Source organism: Manacus candei, unplaced genomic scaffold, assembly GCF_025592945.1.
Source record: "Manacus candei isolate 608988 ecotype Guabito, Panama unplaced genomic scaffold, ASM2559294v1 h1tg000023l, whole genome shotgun sequence".
NCBI lineage: Eukaryota > Metazoa > Chordata > Aves > Passeriformes > Pipridae > Manacus > Manacus candei.
In genome coordinates, this window is record NW_026138071.1 from 16,877,280 (window position 1) to 16,900,360 (window position 23,081).

A 23,081-nucleotide genomic window follows, 5' to 3' on the forward strand; every position below is an offset into this window, starting at 1 on the left:
CCTGATACAAATGTTTGTAGCATATTAAGACCCCTTATTTAGGTAAAGTTTATAAATTGTGTGCATTATACGAGATGATTTGTCTCTTTTGATTTGTCTCATTTGATCAACAGATAGATAATTAATGCAGAGTTATAATTTATTTAACCAGTTATACATATATAAAAGAAGATTTTTTTCATTACATGAACACATGGGAAATACAGTGCCAAAAATCCACTTGTACTGAAAAGTACTATAAAGGGGAGTTTGCCGTGTTTTCTTATGATGGACAAAGGTTAATAAATTCCTTGCATTTCACCTTCCATGAAATTTTCTAGTCTTTTTTCAGTTGTATCTTGTGTTAAGGACCCAGAGAAGAACGAGAGATTTATTTGCCACATGCTCGTTTTTTTAATATTCAATGTATAATCTCAAATCAGGTTTTCAGTGTGACACGATATCTTAAAAATTAAAAACATACTTAAGGAAATTATTTCTAAATTAATTATATTTAAAACCCACTAAACCAACCAATATTTTCTCCCATTTCATGTGCCACCCTTGAGGTTGTATAATGATACAGGCAGCAGTAGGAGTTTCTGTGGACCTGTCTTTTTCCATAAGCAGTGTGTTGTGTTTTATCATTTGAGAAAGCTGTTCTAGAGATAGAGCCCCAGTTTTAGATCTGAAGTTTGGTTTGGGAGTCTACTGCAGAATAACTTTATGGGTATGACTGCAATTCCCCCTTTCATAAAGGAGCCCAAAAATGCCTTTTTTTTTTTTTTTCTTTTTTTTCTTTTCTAATGGAGAGAAATGATAGTCTTACTGTGGTGAACTGATTTGACCTTAGTTTTCAGGCCTCTTGGCATTACCCCATAGTAAATGCTACACTCAGTGAAACTCCAAGGGCAGCTCTGAAAGGCCAAAATTCTGAAAATTATTTTTGCTACTTAGCTTATTTTGGAGATGGAGATGTTAAGCTGAGGAGATTGAAATGCAAGGATTATTCAGGGTTTTTTTGTTTGGATGTATTGTGTTAGTTTGTCAAACTGCATTTTTTTGTGTGTGCTCTGAATCGATAGGTGCCTCTGCACAAACCAAATCACAGCTTGAGCTTCTTATACCTAATTCTGTTGGTTTTAATAACACAGCTCTTCTATAACGTCATCTCTAGATCTCATACTTTAAAATTCAGGGGTTTGTGTACAAACAGTGGAAGGAGTTTATTTCCCAGAACCTTTTGGTCTGGATTCCACATGCTCTTAAGGCTCTGAACATAGACCTTTGAGAACTGTTTGCATGTTCTTCTTTGGCTAAATGTAGGGGGGAAAATAAGTGGTATTTCCTGAGTTGTAGGGACACACTGCTGAGTGAAATGATGGGAAGATGGTGAGTGTTGCAAAAGAAGCCCATTGCCTATGTGTAGGAAGGTGGAGGATTAGAGGTCATGCAGTTGGCAGATCATTCTTCTTAAAGGAGAGAATTGCTTGTCTGAAAAGCAGCTTGAAAATTCCTGCTTTCTCAGTGCCTCTCTGTCTTAAAACCTCTGTTTTATGTTGTGAAACTCTCCTTTCCAGGATAGTTTTATTTATTGCCATGAATAGATGGGTAGAGAGGTGATATTACTTAAACACGTCTTGTCAAATGAAAAGCTCATTTGTGCAGCACTTTTAATTCATGAAGGTATAGAGAAAGCCCTTTTTTTCTGATGTTATGGAACTTGCTGAATATCCAGTTGTAACAATCTGTTAAGACAACTTGAAAAATGAATTCATATTAAAAAAAAAAGCAAGGCAAGAGAACCTTTTGTGACATAGAAAAACCATTTATCATTTGAAGTCTTATTTTTGTTGCACTTCTCTAATGTTTCTGTTGTTGTGACAATGAAGAGCTCAGAATTGTCAGAACAAGAACATTGAAACTGGGTGAATAAGTGAAGTTTGAGATTCTCATTGTGTGTCATAATTATGGTGAATGTAAACACAGTCATGGTGATTCTTCATACCCTGTAACACAGCACAAAACTGCTGTGAGAGGAGTTGTGCTTGCTTTCACAAGTTTGCAGTGTCACCTTCAGTTTTTATCCTATAATCCTTGATTTCTGTGAGTTTGATGTAACACTGTTACATTATCTAAGCACGATGTGAGTAGCCACTCCATTGCACTGTAGTGCTTACAGGTGTGTGTGTGGCTGCAAGTGTGTGGTGGGGCAGGCTGCCTTCACCACTGATGTAACATGTGCAGCCCTAGTGCTGTGTTCTGTGGCTGAGACCTCTTGACACTCTGAGAGTTACCAGTTGCTGCTTATAGTTGGAGATGATGGAATTTGGCCTAGGTGGGGAACAGTATGATGATTCTGAACTGCAGGACTATGGTTACTCTTTTCCTGAAATATTTGTCACCTAATTTAGACTGCATAGCAGGAAGGGTTTTCCCTATTTGAGACAATTGTAGTCTGTATATGACTTTTCTTTGAAAATTGTTTGTAAAAATTGACTTTTAAGACTGTTGCATCTGAAAAGGGAATTTTGTTAGGTGAGGATAATAATGGATTAATTTACTTACTGAAAGTTCTGAGCTTAAATTTTACTGGGCAGGCTTAAATTTTGCAGGATGTGGCTGTCATAAGGGAAAAATAGCAGTACATTTTTAGCTTCTGCCAAGATATCTGTGACAGATGGTGTCTTGTCTTTCCAATTTGAATTCTTACCATTCTATAAATATTGGAATTACTTATTAAAAAATTCTGTAAATATGGGAGAGAAAAAAAAAAGGTGTTTCCTCGCTTTTAAAAAAATGCATCATGGTCGATATAGGACAGACTAAGGGATATTTATAAAGATCTTGGGCAGAACAGCACCAGTAAGAACAGAAATCAGTATCTGAACAAATCCAGAAGGGCCTGGTGAAAATGTGGTTCACATTAGACAAATAGCCACATGAAAAAATATGTGCGTGTTTTGGTGAAATAATATTAAAATAGTCCCTGCAGGTGCTTTTGTGGTTCAAAAAGTTCTTTAGGGAAAGCTGAGGTCTGGAACATCGTTAATGCATGTGCAAAGATGGGCAGCTGGTAATTTCGGGGCGTTGCAGATGCTCTGTACTGCTTTCAGCAGCCTTGTCTGATTCATTCATGTGTCCTTCTCTGAAGCACCATTTCAGCTTTTGTGATAACCAACTTTTTCGGGACAGACTTTGTAGAACTTCTTGTACCATTGTATCTGGTGCTTATTTTTCATTTTAGAATTGCTTCCAAGTTTATAGAGCTCTGTCTTCTGTTGGATCCCAAATAACTTGATTCTTTGAAGGTATGCTGATAGAACTGTATCCTTGGCTGCTGCTTCTGTAAGGTCCTGCACAGAGATTTGTCTCCTGTATATTGGCTGAGATATTGCTGAGGTTGTGTTTTTCAAAGAGTCTAAAGATGTAATTTTGTGTGTTTTTTGCACCAGTTGGAGTTAAGTGTTGTCTTCAGCTGACATTTAAATGTTAGATCAAAGGAACCTTAACTTTTTAGACATAGAGACTCTTGTTTGATATTGCAGTTATTCTCCTGGGGTTAGTCATGTTCATTTAAGTTTATTAACCTCCTGTCTTTTGATTCAAAGAAGGTATTTGGTACATAATCTACTTTCTTTTTGTGGAAGAGTGAAAACAACCGTTTACAGAGCTTCTGCTGGGAGGTTCAGTTTCATTATTTTGGCTATCAGGCAATGCCAGTGCTTTGCTTTAAGACAGCAGTTGTAAACATTCACTGTATGAAATTCTGATATTTTTCTGAAGGAATTTTCAGAGAAATACAGTCTCTTCAAGCTCATCCTGATTGCTGTTCTGAACAATGGGCCGTTGTAGTTCAGCGAGAAGCCCTTTATTGCTGGCAGTTTGTGTTTCGAGTTCTGGCTTTTTCTTTACCAGACAGAAAACTCTTCATATTGTTAAAGAGAAATTCCAAAATGGCTCAGTGACCTCCAGCACAAATACATTCTAGGAATGTAAAAATTATTGTATTTGGAGAAAAACTTGCCAAAGTTGGATTTGGTTATCAAACATACTGTTCTTTATACCTCAGTGTGATACTTGTTAATTCTTAAAGAAATAACTTGGTAATTTGCAGAAAGAAGTAGTGTTTAAATTGTGTGGAGATGACTGTGTTACAGTTGCAGTGCAGTTAGTATGGGAAATTAAATGCGCATCCTTTTATGCATGTAAAATGGCCTTGTGTTGCTTTAAAAAGTTACCACTTGCATGAATAGTCTTTCTTGGTAAGAAGCACAGCGCTTAGTGTGAGTGTAGGTCATGTTTAGGAAAATGTGTGTGTAAAATACAGATCTTGCTGGAAATAATTACAGAATACTTGATGCTGTATTGTTAAGTTACATGCTGCAGGTTGAATATAGCAACTTGGCTTGCTGTTCTTGAGCTACATAGCAATTGACAGAAGGTTTACTTCTAATTTTGAAGTAAATGGACCAAAACTGCTTGTTAAACTGGGAAAAAGAATAACTACTAGTTACAGTGCCTGCAGAAAAGGGTTGATTTTTTCGGCTTATTTTCTGAGATTCTTAAATTGTAGCAGCATAGCAAAGTTTGAGTCTAGTTAAAACAAAGAGCCTCGTGAACCTTCTGGTTTTTTATGTGTTGACAACTCTACTACAAACATGAACATGAAGGGTTCTGAAAAAAACCTTATTTCTAGCAGTCTAGAATTAGACTGGGAATTAGGTTGAGACTCCTCTTGAGGACCTGACTTTTATATTTCTAAAATGTTCTCTAGTTGCTCAAGAAGTGCAGAACAGAGATCTAGGGTTGGCTAACAGTCTCTACATAAGAGGCCAGAATCCCATTCTCACTTTTCCAATACAGTGTTTTGTCCAGTGCTATGGTAACAGGAGCTAAAGGTTGTGAAAACATTCTTTACCAGAAAGCGAGCAGATGCTGCTCTCAAGGCATATAGAGAACACATCTGTCAAATGAGAAGGCACTGGTTTTGATTTTCAGATTTCAGAGTGAACTTCTACTAGCTTTCTTTCACTTTCTTTATTGATCATGATAGTTTGTTTAGTTAGTCTTCATCCTGGGTTCAGTAATGTTTGGGTATTATTGAGCGTTACCACCACCGCCAGCAGATGGGTTTTAGAACAGAGATCAGCTTTCAGCAGGATGAACATAGATATCAAGAACAAATTGACCTGCTGCCTGCTTCTGCCCTCTTTTCTGACAAACTTTTCCAATGAGGGCAAGGAAAAAGGCCTGTGAGTTGTGATTTTTCAGAGTCAGACAAGACTATGTTAATGTATGGTCGTGTAATGGAATGCATTTTAGGTGATAGGACTGGCATGTGCCATGGTGTAGCATTGGAGGGGCTGGGGGCTTTGGCCGGTGGATGGTTCTACATAAGGCAAGGAAAGCTGTCCTGTCTATTTGTGTAAAAGCAAAAAAGAAAGAGAGAGAGATCAGGCAACTTTTTGTGGAGAAATGCAGGAAAACCCCTTTTGAATTTTTAGTTTTGTGCTGTAGAGCTTATCAACTGCCACTGCAGCTCTCACAGGCTTTGCTAATTTGAGCATAAATCTCTAGGTTTTGGGATATGCTACCAGTGGTTCTTTTGCCTCCTAGAGGAGTATAGTATATTGCAGCTGTTGTATGAAGGTTCCTTATTTTGATCTCTACTTTTTCATATGAAATAAAATATGTTTTTGGGTTTTTTTGTCAGATTGTGGGCATGTATCTGAAGACAGTTTGTTCCTTTCAGTATGTCCGAATTGGCAGCAGCTTTGAAAAGTAAGAATAATTTCAATTTAGGGTTAACTGATCACTGTGAAGGAATTTCTGTAATCCAAATGTCCTTATTTCCTAGACAATGGAGAGTGATTATGCAAATTCCTGCCAACAGTTAGTTTAAGCCCTCTCCTCTCTCTACTATCTTTGAAATGCATGCTTCTGTTACCTGATAGCTATGCCTGTTTATTTCTCTAAAGCTTTTTTTTAGCCACAGTTATCAAAGGTAGTTAATTTAAAGTAAAATAACATGATAAAATTTTGGGGCTTGCTCATGTGAGGAAGTAGAGACGGTGAACAGCAATTGAAAGACTTGTGTTAGTTGACTTGACAATGTGGGAAGAATTCTGAGGATAACAGGACTATATTTGTTGCGGACACACAGGAAAGGCTTTCCAGGAGCTCATGTTCCTTGGGCTACCTTACTCCTCGCAGTGCCTCGGGAAATGGGACTGTGCAGCCCAGCTCAGGGTTGCTGTGGTAACTGATGTGGGTGTTCTCTCCACACGTGCCTGTCTCTCTTTTGGGAACTATTTGCTGCATAGGGTGTATATACACTGGCAATTACATTTGTCATCTGAGTGATTACAGTAGGATATGAGGTTATAAACAGTGATGGTGAGGATATGGCTGTGTGTCCTACTTAGCTTTTCTTGCTATGAGCTTGTGATGTCTGGCAGTGGACACTTGGAAGCAGAATCTGCTTCTACTGCCACAGATCACTCTGCCTGTGATTCTTAATGGAAACCATTAGTTGACCTCAGTCATTGCTATGTAATGAATTGGGAATTTATAGTGGAAGGAAGAAACTGGCAAAGTTGGGAAATAACTCAGATGTTACATAAACCCCTGTGACTGCATAATATTTTGGGAAGCTGAAATAGATATCCTTTCTTAGAAATGGTAGATTTTGTGAGATTTAGAGAGATAAAAGTCTGTTCATCTCATATTGCTAAGGACAGTTTGTGGAAATAGCATTTTTTTGTACAGCAGAATGTAATTACTATACGATTGTTGTTTGTTCTTACTTCTGAAAGCTGCTTTGCATCTGAAAAGTAATTTTTGAAAATGCTATGACTTGCTTTATTTTTATCAAGTAACTGTAAAATTAAATTTGAGTTGAATTGAGTTAATCAACAATTTTGACTTGTACACTCAGTGAAACGTCTGCACACTAAAGCATCCTTGGTGAGTAAGGAATTGTGGAACAGCAGATACCTGAGATAGTAGAGTTAAGCCTGCAAAACTTTGCTGTTTCTGAGGTTCTTAATTCAGTGCATTTGTATTGTCTTAGCCTCTTATGGCTACAAATATGTTGATTTTGTATTGGTATTAAAACCAAAATTGGCCTTGTGTTTGGAACTCTAATGATGTTGATGTAGGAACTAGAAAACAATCCACTTCTCTCAGCTGTGTTATTGCAGAAGAGCTACCAGAGTAAGGTGAAACCTGCATTGTTTAGCAGAATGAGAAGGGGATCTTAAATGCACAAGGGGAATAGGAAGCAGCAGTGAGAGAAGCCTTCTCGAGTAAGAGCTACGTCTGATGCTGTACAGCAGTGATGAGTAACTATTAATATAACGTGTTAACTGTATAAATGCATTTGGATGCTAGTATGCTGTTCTGGTGATACTTCTTGTGATATATCACTTTAAACTGTGTTATTGATGTTTTAAACAAGCATTTTTATAACCTTGTCTGGTAGGTTTGTCTGAATGCAGCATGCCTTATTATTTTTGCATAAACAGGACTTTGGCTCTACTTTGAAGGAACAGGAACTTGCCAGTTTTGGTGAGAGCAGGACATTTGCATGTAAAAACTGGTCAGCTGTGCTTGTAAGTGTATGGAAATCAATACTGAGTTTGATCCTGGTGATGGTTAAGGAAAACAGGTGACACATTTGTTGCAGTGATGCAAGCAGCATGAAAACAGTGGTGCAAGTGATTAGATGTCAGGGAAGCTGTGCTTGTCCTCAACTATCATTTGTTATGTTTCTCTCTTGGGTGGAGTAGACTGATAGTCTTGTCATAGATTTCAAACCAGTGAGTTAGTTTTGCCCTCACTGGCAGCCCTGAAGGAGTATGGATTTTTAAAAGTTGCTTTTCCATTTAAGAGGTTAGGTTCCATGTATATTTAATTGAAAGGGAGCCTTCCTAGCTGTTAATCAAACCTACATTTTGAGGCCCAGCACAGAACTGAAAACATTAAATAAATCTACTGCAGTGAACCAAAAGGCTGCAACTTAATGCAAATGACCTGATACAGACTGCAGTGGATTATTGATACTGAGTTTCAGATGGCCTAAAAATTAGGAAGTCACATTTGCAATCAAGAAATTCTAGTGACATTTAGTGCATCATTACAGGTTTTTAATAATCTGGAAAAACAGAATAACCTGATATCAAGGGCTTTATTAAAGTATGAATACTAAGAGTATATTCCTTACCTGGTGTGCTTGCTGTTAGCATGCAGATAAATTAAGCTAAATTATAATTTAACTAAAAATGGGAATAATATTATTTATAGCACTGTAATAAGATTATATACACTTATATGTCATATAAGTGAATAACCTTGCATTTGGAAATTACTTTTCTTTTTTAAATATCACATTTATTACTTGCTCTTTGAGTGTTGTTGAATTATAAAATCTAGTGAATACTTTTGATACATTTTTAATTCTAAGGCCAGTATCTTCTGTAATGATTATGTTTGGCAGTGTTCCTTATACAGCTTTGTTGATTGCTGTGCTTATATTACTGTGATCTCTTGTCAAAAGGTGACATTTTTTATTAGATTTCGGATATATAGAATTCACAGTGCTGTGACAATAGTCCTAATCTCATTTCTTTCGTTTATTTTAGTAACTTCACATTTAAAGGTGTTTAAATTTTACATGCACTTTGTGTGAACAGCAGTAATTGCTTTCATGTAGATGTTGAGTAGAGACTTCGGATACAATTGTGGAGAAAGCACTTTTCAGTTTGACAGATGTTTATAAGGTGGGATGGTTTAGGTGCCTGACTGCAACCTCTGTGTGCCTGGATGGTCCACCCTCAACTCAGGTTTCATTGAGTGCTGATTCTTGCATTGTATATTGTCACTTCTGAGAGTAACTCGTTATTGTCCCTAGGAGACTTAATATGCTGTGCTCCATTCTTCAGAGATGGGACAAAGAGTTTTCAAGCAGGTTACTTTAATCATAGTTGGGTGTTCAGATAAGGTCATGCTAAAAATATTGTGAAGTAAAAATATTCTGTCTCCAAAGTCTAGATCTACCATTTCCACTAAGTTGTATGCCAAATTACCAGTCCTGTTACTCTTGTTGCTTCCCCAGTTTTGTGGTCTCAGTGTGTGTTGCTGCTTGTATATTCTTTTGAATGGAGAATAATAGAAAGCTGTCAGAGAATTTACCAGTGGGTTTGTGGCAGGGTATGTGTGAAGCAGTGTTTTCCATTTGTGTCCAAAATATTTGCTTATGTTGTTTAATATTTGATTAATTCTTAGTGTTCAGGGTGCAGAGTACATGTAAATGGCCAATGACTACCAACTCCCCTTAATTTTAAAATAAATGTGTATACATTTGAGTAGAGTGATTAAGTGATCAAACTAACCTTCCCTCTTCCTAGAATAATGATAGCAGCAATAATTATGTGAATAACCAATTATGTAGAGAAAAATGTTAACACGTGGAAATGAATAGTGTAGAACTTATCCTATTACAGTTGTCAGAGAACAAAAAAGTACTGTGCAGCTTTGCTTATACTAAAAAACAGGTAGACTGAGTTTCCCAGTGTTCAGTGGGAATACGTGGGTTGTTCTGCACATCCGAGAGGGAAATGTTGGGTTTTTCTGGTGCTATAGAATAGAATAAGTGCCTTAGAGCTCTATGGCACTTATTTTTTTTCAGGAGCTCTGGGAGAGCTCATTTCCTTCTGTCAGTGGTTGCTTCTGCTTTTTCATACTTGTTTCACCTGCATTATAGACCAGCTATTTATGAATTGGATGGTACGTGTTTTTCATGCTGGGAATGAGCAGTTCTGGTAGTGAAAGAGGAGTAAGGGATATTCTTTAGCAAGTAAGTATTTAATGAGCGAGTTCGTTAAAACAGAGAACTGTTGTTTTTTTCACTGACAGTTATGTAACTCTTTGGCATGATTTTGACATAATTATTGGATTAATTGGTTTTATTCTCAATCATTTTTTGTAGTTCACGAAAGGACCTCAGAAAACACTTGGATGGGCTGAGCAAATGCCATCTGTGCAGTTGAATAAAAGTGTGTAAAATATTTAATTATGTATGAAGCTTCCAGTAACTTCAAGGAATTCAGCAACAATTAAAATGAAAAAGGATGATATAAGAGCTCCATCTATTTTTCACAGGAAGACTGAAGTGTGCTTTGTCAGTATCACAGTTGGGCACATTTTGTACTGAATAATGCAAGCTTGTTGAACTCTGTAGTGTGCAGCTTTTGTTCTTGGGGCTTCTTGAAGCTGATGCAACCTCAGCAGAAACCTTAGGGGGTTTGCTAGCTGGTCTTCAGACAAATGATGGCTTGGGTTTGTGTTAAAAGTAATCAAAAACCCCAACTGTTATATTCATTAAATGAAACTAATCTTCTGTCTCACTTTTTAAATTTTATTATTACTTTTTCATCACATGTTAAATATGAGTTTTGTTTCCCTAAACAGTACTGTTTTGAACAATAGCAAGAGATGCTGTATATCTTGGCAAAGTGATTAGTATATTCTGGACACACCTTTTTGTGTATTCAGTCTAGTGTCAAACTGTTTAAACTCAGCTTCCACTTTGATACCTAAATATTACTGCATAAATCTTGCAACAAATGTGGATAGAGCCTTCCTAAATCTTCGTTCACCAAGTTCTTAATAGTAGTATAACAGACTTTATCACTATGATTTGGCTGATCCAAATGGGGGTGGCAGAATGCCTTAAATTCTTGGTTTCTTTGGGGTGGCAGAATGCCTTAAATTCTTGGTTTCTTTCTAGCCCTGCCTTTTATGCCCTGTATCCATATAAGATTTCCTTTTGCTGATCATATAACCAAATTATTTTGACATTTTGGATACCTTACTGCAGGTTTTATTCTCTCATCTACCCCACACTTTCTGTACAGTAGTTTTTTCTTCTTTGTAATTTGTTTTTTTTATTGCTTATATAAACACAAATGATTGTGTTTCCCTAGGCAGGAGAATAAACATTGAGACATTTAATTCCTAAAATGAAAAAAATATAGACAGCAGTCCAGACCATTTCTTATTGAAATCTGGTGATGTAATTGTGTAGTGTAAACAGAACCTCCAGAGTGGGAAGAAAGAGTGATGCCTAGGCTCTGCATCCTGACATGAAAAGTAGTCATCTTAGTGCAGGTTGAATTCCACATCCTTTCTAATGCTAGCAGTTTGGTTTATACAGTCTAATAAAAAATGAGAAATGTTTTCAGGTCAACATTTGTGATTATTCCTGAGCTGTGTTAGGCTTAGTGTCCACTGTTGGACTGTCATGTGGAAGTAGAAACTGTTGACAATTCTCCAGTGTCTGAAAGTAAGCACACAGTGTTGCCCTGTGAATGTAACACATGCCTTTTCTGACTGAATGTGAAATCTGTGCATTTGTAGCTGACTTGAATAACTTTGATCTTCTCCTGTTATCTAAAAGCTCCAGCTTTGTATAGAGTAGTCACTCTAGCTGTAGCTACACTGTATGCTGTAGCTCTCAGACTGGATTTATCCTGTGAAATATTTCCATCTAATTAATCATTTGTTTTGTTTTCTGGTGGAGGCAAACCAACTGTTTCAGTACTGGGTGGTTCCACAAATAGATAACACTCTCCATGGGAGAGCAGGGGAGAGCAGTGGCTGCTGCTGTGTCTGGGTGCATGGGGTACCACTTCCTGCTGCAGCAGAGGTAGCATGTCCCAGTAGTAGCTGACACCATCCTCACTCCATATGGGGCTGGCAGGAGCATCAGATGAGCTCTCTGTGGTGAGTTAAAATGGTGCTCTTACTGCTGAGAGCAGGAGAAAAGGACGCTGCCTTGTGACTCAGCATGGACCACTTGATGTGTGCATTGTGTGGAGAAAAATGATAAACAGAATAAATGCTAAGCTGCTGCATGGAAATTCTGTAACCTGGGCACAGAAGACATGATAAGAACATTTCTTTTTAAGGTATTGAAGATGATCCAACTGTGATACTCAAGTATGTTAACACTGAGAAGTCAAAGCTGCAAGTATAAGAGGTGGAGATGAAACAGTTAATGGAAAAATATTAAGGGGAACATAATGAGGCACTGTGTATAGTCCTGGTGAAAAAAAATTTTAGGTAGTGGAAGGCTGGCAAAATTGCAGTGATGTCTGCTTTCCAACACTTGTTCGTTTTCTAACAAGCCAAACAACTCTGATTAGTTCTTCCCTCTTTATTCTTGATTGTATACTTCCTTGTGTTTCTGTGGCCATGCAGTGGTTTGGATGAGGGGAAACTTATAATGTGGTTTATTTGGTTTATTATTTATCTGGTTTACTCAGATAATTTTCTTTTGGGACTTGCCTCCTGGTCTTAATTCACTACAGCGAAGGGAGCATGCAGTTGGCATTGGGGACCTCTACTTTGACAGGTACTGATACTTAAAGTAGAACCTGAACCTCCATTATATCATGATTAATTGCTCAAACCATAATTCAGTAAGGTGATTTGCTCTTCCTTTGTGGCATCTACTTAGTTTTACTAGAGCAAGCATTTGCAAGTTTGCATGGCAGGAAGGATAATGGAATTGACTGGAGTTTAAAATAACCATTTGTTTCTGAAGTTATTTATGAAGTAGATTACACACTCAATCCACCATGCAGCCCTACAAATACAGTACTGTCACAGTGGATGGATACATTAGGTCTAGGAATGAGATGATGCCTGTGTTGGCAGTGTTGCAGAAGAGTTGTTTGTCAAACAATAGCTTTGCTTTCTTAAATTTAATATCCATTTAAAAAGTACAGATCAAACTGATCTAACACTTGAAAGTGTTGCTTCCCTGAGAGTGGTATGTGAATAGGTATTGTGAGCCCATTTTTTTAGTAGGCATTTTATGTGTGCAGGTGCTAAAGATGCTGAAAAAGTAAAATGGAGGGATACTCAGTGCTCTGTTTCATGGCATTTAATTTAGGTCACGGCACTGAGAACGCTTCTACTAGTGCTTGGTCTTGCTGAACACAATGTTTCTGAGAACTGAAGGGCTTCAAGGTCTCTAGTTCATACCCTTACTTATTCACAGTAGCAACTCTTCTTTTTGTTACAGTGAACGTGGCCAGAACACATTTCTCTTGTTTTCAGTATTCCGCACATAGATTACTGAAACTACTGTGGAGAGTCTTACCAGTTTGAGTAGGGCCAATTGATATTGGCCAGTTTTCACTGGAGAATTTTGGTGGGTGTGGAAATTGAAATAACTTTGTCTGCCTTGCAGTTACTTATGAAGCATATTGGCTGGTATTTTGATGTTATGAAGATCAGAGTATCAGATCTTAGACTGCTGCGGGTTATGTTTGAATTTTGTTTATTGATCACTTGAAACCATTATCTTATTTGCAGAAATGCCTTTATTTTCAAACTTACATATTCAGGATCAGTGAGCACGGCAATGGTTGTAAGCAATATAGTTTGGTGTCTGTGGGGAATGTAAATGGGATCTTGTTACATAGCAGCATTTGATAAGATACTATCTCTGGAAATCTGCTTTTCAAATTAAAAGATAGATTTTACACTAAACACAACTTAGCATTTCAAGTTAAATTTTAACTAATATTTATTGTTACATCTCCATGGGGGAACTTCAGATTTTTCTGTAAGTATTCCAGACTTTTTTCTAGTTGCTGTGAGTCATTCAAGTTTTCACCTGTTCAAGGTTTTCAGGGTAAACATAATTGTTTTAAAATGCTGTAATTAACTAATTTTTGTTGTTGTGAAATGGCTTGACAGTAGTAGATTCAAATAGTCATTTTAGTATGAAATTTCAACACATTCTTTGTCTTTCAGTATACAGGAAGAAAGTTCAAACTTCAGTTTTGCTGTGCCAAACGTGACTAAGTTTGTCTCAGAGAGTTTTGGGCTCTATATAAAGAAATGGAGAGCAAATCACAGTTGTTATCAGCCAAATACACAAACTGGACCTCTCAATCAAACAGGAGTTTGTGCTCATAGCAGTTCCACATGAGTTTATAGGATTGTTGTTTTATGAAATCTGTAATGTGTTTGAACATTGAGAAGCCAGTTCCTTGTTGGTTTGAACTGGGGGTGACTTCAGTTTAGCTGTTAGATTGCATCAGTGGAAGGACTAGCTCTGAACATATATTCATATTTGTGCTTCTTTAAGCAGAAAAGCCATATCAGAGGCTCATAATATCTAAAATTATAGGCTGTTTACCTTTTTTTCTCAAACACTTTGGCTATTAATGAAAAATATGGTGTATCCTGGCTTATACTCAGCTGTTCTGGATGTACAGTGTGCTAATGGAAATCAGCAGTTTCTGCTTCTATAAATAGATTGTCAGCAGCTGCAGAGCAAAACTGAGGAGCTTCTGGTTATTTTTCTTATTACCATTGAGAAATGTTTTGAATGGCTGTGAAGTGTGAGGTGGTAGGTGTGCCTGCTGCAGAGATGTGCAGGCTGAGCTGAGGGTGTGGGTAGGGAGAGGGGAAGAAAGAGTAAGTTTATAAGCCATCAGTGTGAGAGTAGAGGTAAAGAGCTCTCTCTTCCTTCATTTGGGAGTCTCTGAATTTGGAGCTCTTTTATGTACAAAACATACTATTCAGATGGCTAAAAGTCATGAGTTCTTAAATGGGATCTGGAGATAGCATTTATCTAACTTTGGTATAGCTGAATATAAGGCAGTTTTACAAGTGTGCTCTGTTGGAGAATATCATCATACTGTGCTCAGATAAAGCTGTCTCCTAAAATTTTCATTTCCTTCTCTGTTGTTTTCTATCTTCTGCTGCATGAGAAACAAACAACCAGGCAAGAATATTTACCTTCACCAGCATTCCTTCCCTCTTGCCCTATCGTGGGAGCTCTTACATGGATGAACAGCAACTGCTGCTATCCTCCTTCCTGGCAGATGAGGAACTGGTACCAGTGTAGCCTGTACCAGGCCAACTAAGTTACCATTGTTGTTTGTGGACACAGGAGGTTGCCAGGAAAGAAAAAGTATTGAATATCTTTCATGTGAACATTTAATTGAAGTCCTGTGCCTGTTTTTACATGTGTGGAATTGTGTTTTTTTTTCCTGAAAACTAGCAATCTTCTTATAAGGGTCTTATTACAAGGTCTCAGGAAATATCTTTGACTGTAAGAATTGTTTTCCTGAAATACAGATGCACTTAGTTTCTGTGTTTCCCAAGGTACATATAATAAAAATCGATGGTAGATTCAGCTTGTGCTGAAACATATGAAATAATTTTATATTCCCTTTTCTTTCTTGAATCTTGATACCCAACCTATGTGGATAATATATAAAACCAAGGAAATAATGAAATACAGTATTATAATGGCAGATAGGAATAGAGAACATTTGTCAACTGTTGCTTTAGAAACAAAACCATCAACCTGTGAAGTGGCTGAAGATCACCCAAGAGTGAAATCCAGTGTATACCAAAGCCTTGGATACTGGAAAGTTTCTCGGCATCTTAGTTGTGTGTTTTGCTAGTGCTCTCATCTGTATTCTTTGTACTGACTTAGATTTTAGTGATATTAACTGTTATTCAAGGAGAAACACAGAAATCTAACAATTAGATTCTTATTATTTTTAATGTTGTTTGAAGTGTACGTATGTTTTTAAACTTCTAATAGATATCTTGCAGATTGATAGCATAAATACTTTTAGGTACTCTACTGCTAGAAAAATGGATCATACTAGAAAAATATTGACAATGTGAAAAAGCACAAAACATGGACTTCTTAATTTAAAAAAATGATTGCTCTCAGTTTATTCAACTGCCATCTACAGGGAATAATTACAGTTCTTTCACTGTGAACGACCATTTGTGACAAGAATGAGGTCTAAATAATTGGGAGAGGTGAGGAATATGGTATTTGGTAGATCCTTTCAGGCTGGTAGGTACTTCTAATTGAAATACCAAGTTTAGAAAAACTAAACAGTTCTAAATAGTTTAAAGTCTAGGAGAAATAACTGATAAGTGTCTCAGAGTGCTTTTCAAGTTAATTGCTAAAATTCAAAATGAAAAGTTGGACTTCAAGAGAAAATGAGCTTAATTCTTTTCATAAAGCATAGAAACTCTTAAAATACAAAGTTAGTATCTTTTGTGGAATGAATAGAAAGGAAGAAAAATATTAACTTTTATTTAGAATTAGTTCAGCTTATATAATTTTTTGTCTGTAACAACAGGCAAAAGGAGTTCACTCCAAGAACCTTTGCATGAGAGACTTTATACTAAATAAACCTTTTCTTTCTGTTTTTAGTCAGCAGATAAGCAGCGAGCCCTGGAAGAAACCAAAGCCTACACAACCCAGTCATTAGCAAGCGTAGCCTATCTGATCAACACTTTGGCCAACAATGTTCTCCAAATGCTGGATATCCAGGCATCCCAACTTCGACGCATGGAATCTTCAATCAACCATATTTCACAAGTGAGGCTTTTTTCCTAATTTTTTTTCTCTTTGCCTTTGACATTACATACCAAGTAAAACTCTTGACGTTTTGTGAATGAGAAAAATAGTTTCATTTAAAACAGAAGGATGCATTTTTTCTCATATTCGTTCTGGGATTGAGTCTCATTATGTGGTTTTATATGAGTGTTAGTATGAGCATTTTACGTAGGATAACAGCTTAAATGTATTCTTAGCTAGTTTATTGTTTGGAGAGGGAGCCATTCTGCATAAGTGAAAAGCACAGAAAAATCACTAATGGTAAAATCAGATTATTATGTTAAAAAATATGAAATGGATGGCAGAAAACAGTTATTTGTCATCTTTTTACTTTTCCTGTTGCTGTAATACTGGCATCTAATGACAAAAGCATAGATGACAAAAATAGTTTGCTCCTAGCTTTTCTTAATAAAATGTACTTTGTGGTGACATGAACAAAAGGCAAAATTAATATTTCAATTTGTTTATGGCTGCAGAACTCCTGCCACTGTTTGCAGTTTTCCTGAGCCACAATAAACTAAGCTACTCTAACTAGGAACCCATGTTCCATTACCACATTGATGATAGAATTTTGACTCCCAGGATGGGCTGAGAATGAATGATGAAGTGCATGTTTATCAACCAATGACGGATTAGAAGAGAAATTAACAGCACTTCCTGTTTACTGAATATTTTGTGTCTTAGTTGACCAATACATTTTGGCTGCTAAGGGTTTCTTGATCTCCTTGTGACAGTATAAATTGATAAAGGATATTGTGGCGTATAGAAAAACTTCTGAAAGTAGGAGGCATGCAAGGTAGGAGATGAGTAGATGGAATGATCTGTTGACTTGCTGGTGCTGAAAGGGTTGCTAAGCTAGTACAGGTTTGAAACAGCGAAAGAAGTGAATAATTTTATGCTGGCTTAATGGACTGGATTGACTCTGACTGGATCTGATTCCAGAGCAGGTACAAATGGATGGGGAGGATTTTTCCTTTTGTTAGTAGTATGCTATTAGATTGCCTCAGTTGTCTCATGTAACCACATCAAAAATAAGCTGCAAAGTGTGATTTCTTCTCTTCTTCTTAGTCCATGGACAAGTAAATCAACTTTTCCCCCCAGAAAATGTCACAAATTACTCTGTGTATGTCTATGTGCTAAATATATATATATATATATATATACACATATACATATATATATATATATATATATATATATATATATATATATATATATACACTGTGTATGTGTGTGTGTGTGCGCTTCTTCACAGTCAGGTGCCAGCTGACACGTATTTCAACTGTTTGAGAGCCTGATGCAAAAGACAGTATATGAATAAAAATATCCCAAGTTCACTGAATTTTGCATTTTTATAAATGTGGAAAATCCATTTTGTCACACAGGATCTGTAAAGTAGCTTTTGTGCAAAGAGCCATAGTATTTTAAGTTTTTTCCTCCTGAGAAGCTGATATTTATGCAGATTGAAATGCCAGGTTAGATTGTCTCTGACATTTATACAAAATGGCTAGTTATTTAAAATGGAGCACTAAATTAGGCAGTACCCAACACCTAATGAAGATGTATCTGCCAAATTTCATAGGTTGTGCTTGAACAACTGAAAAAAAACTGTGGTGGTTTTTTTGTTTGTTTGTTTTTTAAATATTGCTATAAAATTGAAAATTTAGTTTGGAGTTTTTTTGGTATTTTATGTTTTTTGAGCCTGCATCATCTTGGATCCTCCCCAAATCTTCATGGAAGAAATTATGTCAGAGGAGCAGACAGTATTTGAATTTTGGATATTACATACATGAAGTGTGTTGATCCAAGTAACTTAATTAAGTTGAATTAATGTGTTCAGAAATGGCTTCATCCTATGATACCAGTGTTGTACATGATTATGTTATCTGTTGTCATTTCAATAGTTATTTTTCTTTTAAAAATTAATAAATTTTTTGCACAATGTCTGTGTAAATAAATAATTTATTTTGAAGAAATTTGATTACACTTCTCCTGAAATTAGCCTAACCTGCAGAAGACTTCCTTGGTCTTTTTTATGTTGGGTGTAAAGTTTAGTGGACTTTTTCTAATACAACTTAAAATGCCTTGTGGTATAATACCTCATTGCCAAATTATGATTTCAGTCAGTTTGACTTGAAATTATGTCAGTAACATAGAACAGAAAACAATTTGGTAATGACCATCTGCCCACAGCGTATTATTGCATTATTGCTTTGGTCAGTAAATCTTGGTATTTAAGTTTAGAAAACACTATATGGAAATTATGATATCTCAGTGTATAATCTTGCTTTTAATTCTGATTTGGAATTCCACATATTCTCCAAAGAAGAGAGCAAAATAATTTGGCACTTAGTAAGAAAAAGTGCTTGGTTTTTTTTCAAGTGTACCTCAAACCAGAAGAGGCATGATCAGCTTGATAAAATAAAATATTCTGGTTCTCTGTTCATTGATATAACGCCAATTTATATCACTTCAAATGCCAACATAATCAAAGAGCTGAAAAGGAAGCTGATAATCATTTGTGAGTTTTCAGATTATATATAGATCCTGAATAAGGAAATTATTACTATTGAAACTATTTTTATGCAAGTGATTAAATCCTATTGGTTTAAAAATTACAATTCACAGAGTCACAGAATATGTTGAGTTGAAAGGGACCCACAAGGACCATTGAGTTCAAACTCCTGGCCCTGCACAGTAACCATCCCCAAGAGTCACACCATGTGCCACACTTGACATCTGTCAAGTTTGGTGCTGTGACCACTGCCCTGGGGAGCCTGTTCCAGTGCCCAACCACCCTCTGGGGGAAGAACCTTTTCCTAATACCTGACCTAAACCTCCCCTGATGCAATTGCAGACCACTGCCTTGGGTCCTGTCACTGGTCTCCCCAGAGGAGAGATCAGTGCCTGCCCCTCTCTTCCCCTCACAAGGAAGTTGTAACTGCAATGAGGTGTCCCCTCAGTCTTGTCTGCTCCAGGCTGAGCAGACAAAATGACCTCAGCTGCTTCTTATACGGCTTCCCCTCAAGGCCTTTCCCCATCTCTGTTGCCCTCCTTTGGACACTGTCTAACAGCTTAATATCTTTCTTATATTGTGGTGCCCAAAACTGCCACGATATTCAAGGTGAGGCTGTCCCAGCAGAGCGGGACAATCCTCTCTGTCAACTGGCTGATGCCTCCCAGGACACGGTTGGCCCTCCTGGCTGCCAGATTCAATCTGCCATCAACCAGGACCCCCAGGTGCCTTTCCCTGGCACTGCTTTCCAGCCTCTCATTCCCCAGTCTGTCTGTACATCCAGGTTTGCCCCATCTCAGGTGCAGAATCCGGCACTTCTCCTTGTTGAACTTCATATGGCTGGTGACTACCCAGTCCTCTAATTTGTCGAGGTCTCTCTACAGGGCCTCCCTAATTACTTTGGTTTGGTCTGAAAGCTGATGAATCTGTTCTTATTTGCTGCCTTGAACCTTGTCCAGAAGTAGATGATATACAGTGTTTTGTATTTGACTAAGAATTTAAATCCTGAGTACAGATCATATGTATAAATATTTATACTTGTTTAAAAAATTATGTTACAGCTTTTAAGTTAACAGACACTGTGAAATGTTGCTAATGTCCAAATTCTTTAAATTAATCTGGCAGATTTTCAGGTTTTAATATTTGTATATTGAGAAATGTTTTCAGGTTTAGTTACAGAATCTAATTAGCAAGGTAATTTTAAAACCTCTTCTAATTATATAAACAAGCATGTTGTCACAAAGATGAGTGGTAGTGATGAGTTATCTCCAATGGCACTGCGTGGTGGAGAAATCTGCTACATCCACCTTACACAATTTGACTCCCATGATACTGGCTGTGAGAATAGGTATTGAATAGACTACGGACTTGGACTTCTCTGCAGTCAGCATGTGTTGCTGAGCTGGGCTGGAGCAATGTGTGCAAACTGCTTGGTCAATGTAGGAAAGTTCACTTGGACTTTCCGTTGATAAGTCAGTAAAGGCTTGTAACCTTCTTCAGTTGTCTTATTCTTGCAAGGTACAAGAATAGCGAAACTTTTAAAAAATAGCAATGTGAGTGCATCAAATAAGATTAATAAAAAATAAAAGTCCAGCAACACTATATTTAAGCAACGTTTTTCTTCTAAGATTTTTTTTAAACTGAATTTTAAAAGCCCAGACTAACAGACCGACAATAAATTGATAAATTTAAGTTAGAATGTTTTGAGAAGAGGAAGAAATGAGGGCTTCTGGAGACTTTTATTTCTGAAATTTCACTGCAGTTCAGACTTTCAAAGTGCTGTTGTAGTTTGACCCCAGCTGCCAACTAAGCACCACATGGCTGCTCACTCACTCCCTCCTGCCAGGCTATGGATAGAAAATCAGAAGGGTTAAAGTGAGAAAACTTGAGATAAAAACAGTTTAATAATTGAAATATGATAATAATGATAATAAATTGTAGTGAAAAGGAAGATAACGGAGAGATATGAAACCCAAGAAGAAATGATGCAAATGAAAACAATTGCTCACCACAACTGACCGATGCCCAGCCAGTCCCCAGGCAACAGCCCCCCAGGCGACCTCCCCCTGCTTTGTGCTGCTGACCCTGACACCACATCCTTGGGGTATCCCTTGGGTCAGCTGGGCCTGCTGTCCTGGCTGTGTCCCTTCCCAGCTTCTTGTGCACCCCCAGCCTACTCAGTGGTGGGGTGGGATGGGGAACAGAAAAGGCCTTGACTCTGAATAACCTCTGCTCAGATGTAACTAAAACATCCCTGTGTTATTCACACTGTTTTCCTGCACAAATCCAAAACATAACCTCATACTGTGAAGAAAATGAACTCTGTCCCAGCCAAAACTAGCACAAGAACTAACTTAACACTTTGAGAAATTTCACTTACCAGTAGAAGAGAGTATTTCTCAAAACTCATGAATTCAGTGACTTTTAAGTTAAATTGTAAATAGTGTTAATTTTATGGAAAATCCCAGAAATTATTTAATGCTTTTACTGTTTTAATATTTACAGATCTTGAGACTGTTTTTATTTAATTCAGTATGGAAACATGATGTTTCAAAATGGCCAGAAAATTCCTAATAGAAAAAGAATGCAGTGGTTCATACTTATTTTTCCCCTTAAGCTGTCCCTTCTCTTATTGCAGGGATCTTGGAAAGCATATGAAAAGATGATAGTAATGAGCCTAATCCCTAACAAGCTGTCATTTAAAAACTTTTACCAAAGCTAATGCAGCTATGTGAAAAAAAATTTTAAAAAACAGAATAGTGCTGTCAGGAGTCCAAAATTTCATGTTAGAAAACAGGGTTTGAAGTTATAGAAGGGACTGTGTATCTCATCTCCTTTTCCTAACAGCCTTTCCAAACCAGATGTTTTGTTAGTCCAGCTCTAACCCCGAAAACTTCTCAATAGAACTTTCTAAACTGCTGAATAAACTTTCTACTAATATTCTTCTGTCTCACTTAAGGGATTTATGCTACTACTGGAGGTAATAATTACCTGTGTGTTGAGGATAAATGTTTTCATTTCCTTCAGCAGCAGGTTAATCTTTGTTACTTCTGCTACTAATCGAATACTTCAGTGTTCCTGTCTGCTGTTTTATAGATGCATTAAGATCTCATGTCTTCAGCAGTTCTAAACAAGAAAATGAAATTTTTGAAAAACTGCCAGCAAAATGCTTTTCAATACAACTTTTAGATGTATGGACCAGAATTAAATGCAGTTTTTATACTCTTAGTCATTCCCTAGCTGTTCAGGTTAAAAGAGATGTTCTGAATCATAATGCAAGAGAAATCCCATTGGATGAACTTCAGGTTTTAATTAGGCTTTATGCATTTCATAGTTTGTTACTGTAGTTATGTCTCACTTATCACCATAGTCATTAAGAAAACTGGTTGTACTCGCAGCTCCTATTGAGTAAACACGCTTTTCATTCATGGAAACAAGCCTCCAGAGTGCCAAGATACCATCACTACAATAACATGTGCACTAAATACCGGTACTCACATTGTACTAATAGATAACTGCATGAGAAAATACTGAGAGAACATATTAAAAGTTGCATCTTAACAACCCTGCACTAATTACTTTCTTTCTGATTTGTGGATTGAAATTAAGGTCCTGAGTGCAGTATCCAAGGCATAAACTGATTTTTGAATGACCAGATTCAGAGCCATAGGATTTTGATGTTCCAGTGCATTTGAAATGCAGCTGCTGTTGCAACTGAAGTTCTGTAGCATTCTAGCAAAGGGTACCAGGGGCTGTGAGACAAAGAACATAAAAGAGTCAGTGTCATGTCTCTGCAGTTCTCTAGTGACAATTCTAGATCACAGCTGAAGTCTGAAGTAGAGGTTGAATTCTTCAGTGGTATCAGACATGAGACTCTCCTCCCAGGTTGTTGCAATCACATATCTTTAGCTTATCAAGAAAGTATATGCCCTCTGACTCCTCAGCAGATGAGGTCAGAAGTCTGTAGACCATCTCTTCCAGAACACCTCCTTCTACTATGCTGCAAAATCAAAGGTCTGGCACAGAGAATGGATAAAATCTTGTGATGGAAGATAAAATAGTACATCTTACCCACTTGCAGAGTGGTGCACTTCTGGTGCTCTGGAAAATGTTGATGGTGCTCTGTTTGCA

At 37.1% G+C, this 23,081-nt stretch overlaps 1 protein-coding gene across 19 annotated transcripts in view; it reads left to right on the top strand.

The window, feature by feature from the left end:
* The window catches only part of ABI2 (abl interactor 2), a 69,101-nt gene that overhangs the window by 11,702 nt on the left and 34,318 nt on the right, over positions 1 to 23,081 (top strand). For all 19 annotated transcript variants that reach the window (XR_007904429.1, XM_051786868.1, XM_051786869.1 and 16 more), the window contains exon 2: positions 16,250 to 16,417. Coding sequence is in view for 18 of the 19 variants with exons in the window: in XM_051786868.1 (XP_051642828.1) it covers positions 16,250 to 16,417 (168 nt within the window). In the remaining variant the exon portion in view is untranslated. The remainder of the gene's footprint in view (positions 1 to 16,249; positions 16,418 to 23,081) is intronic.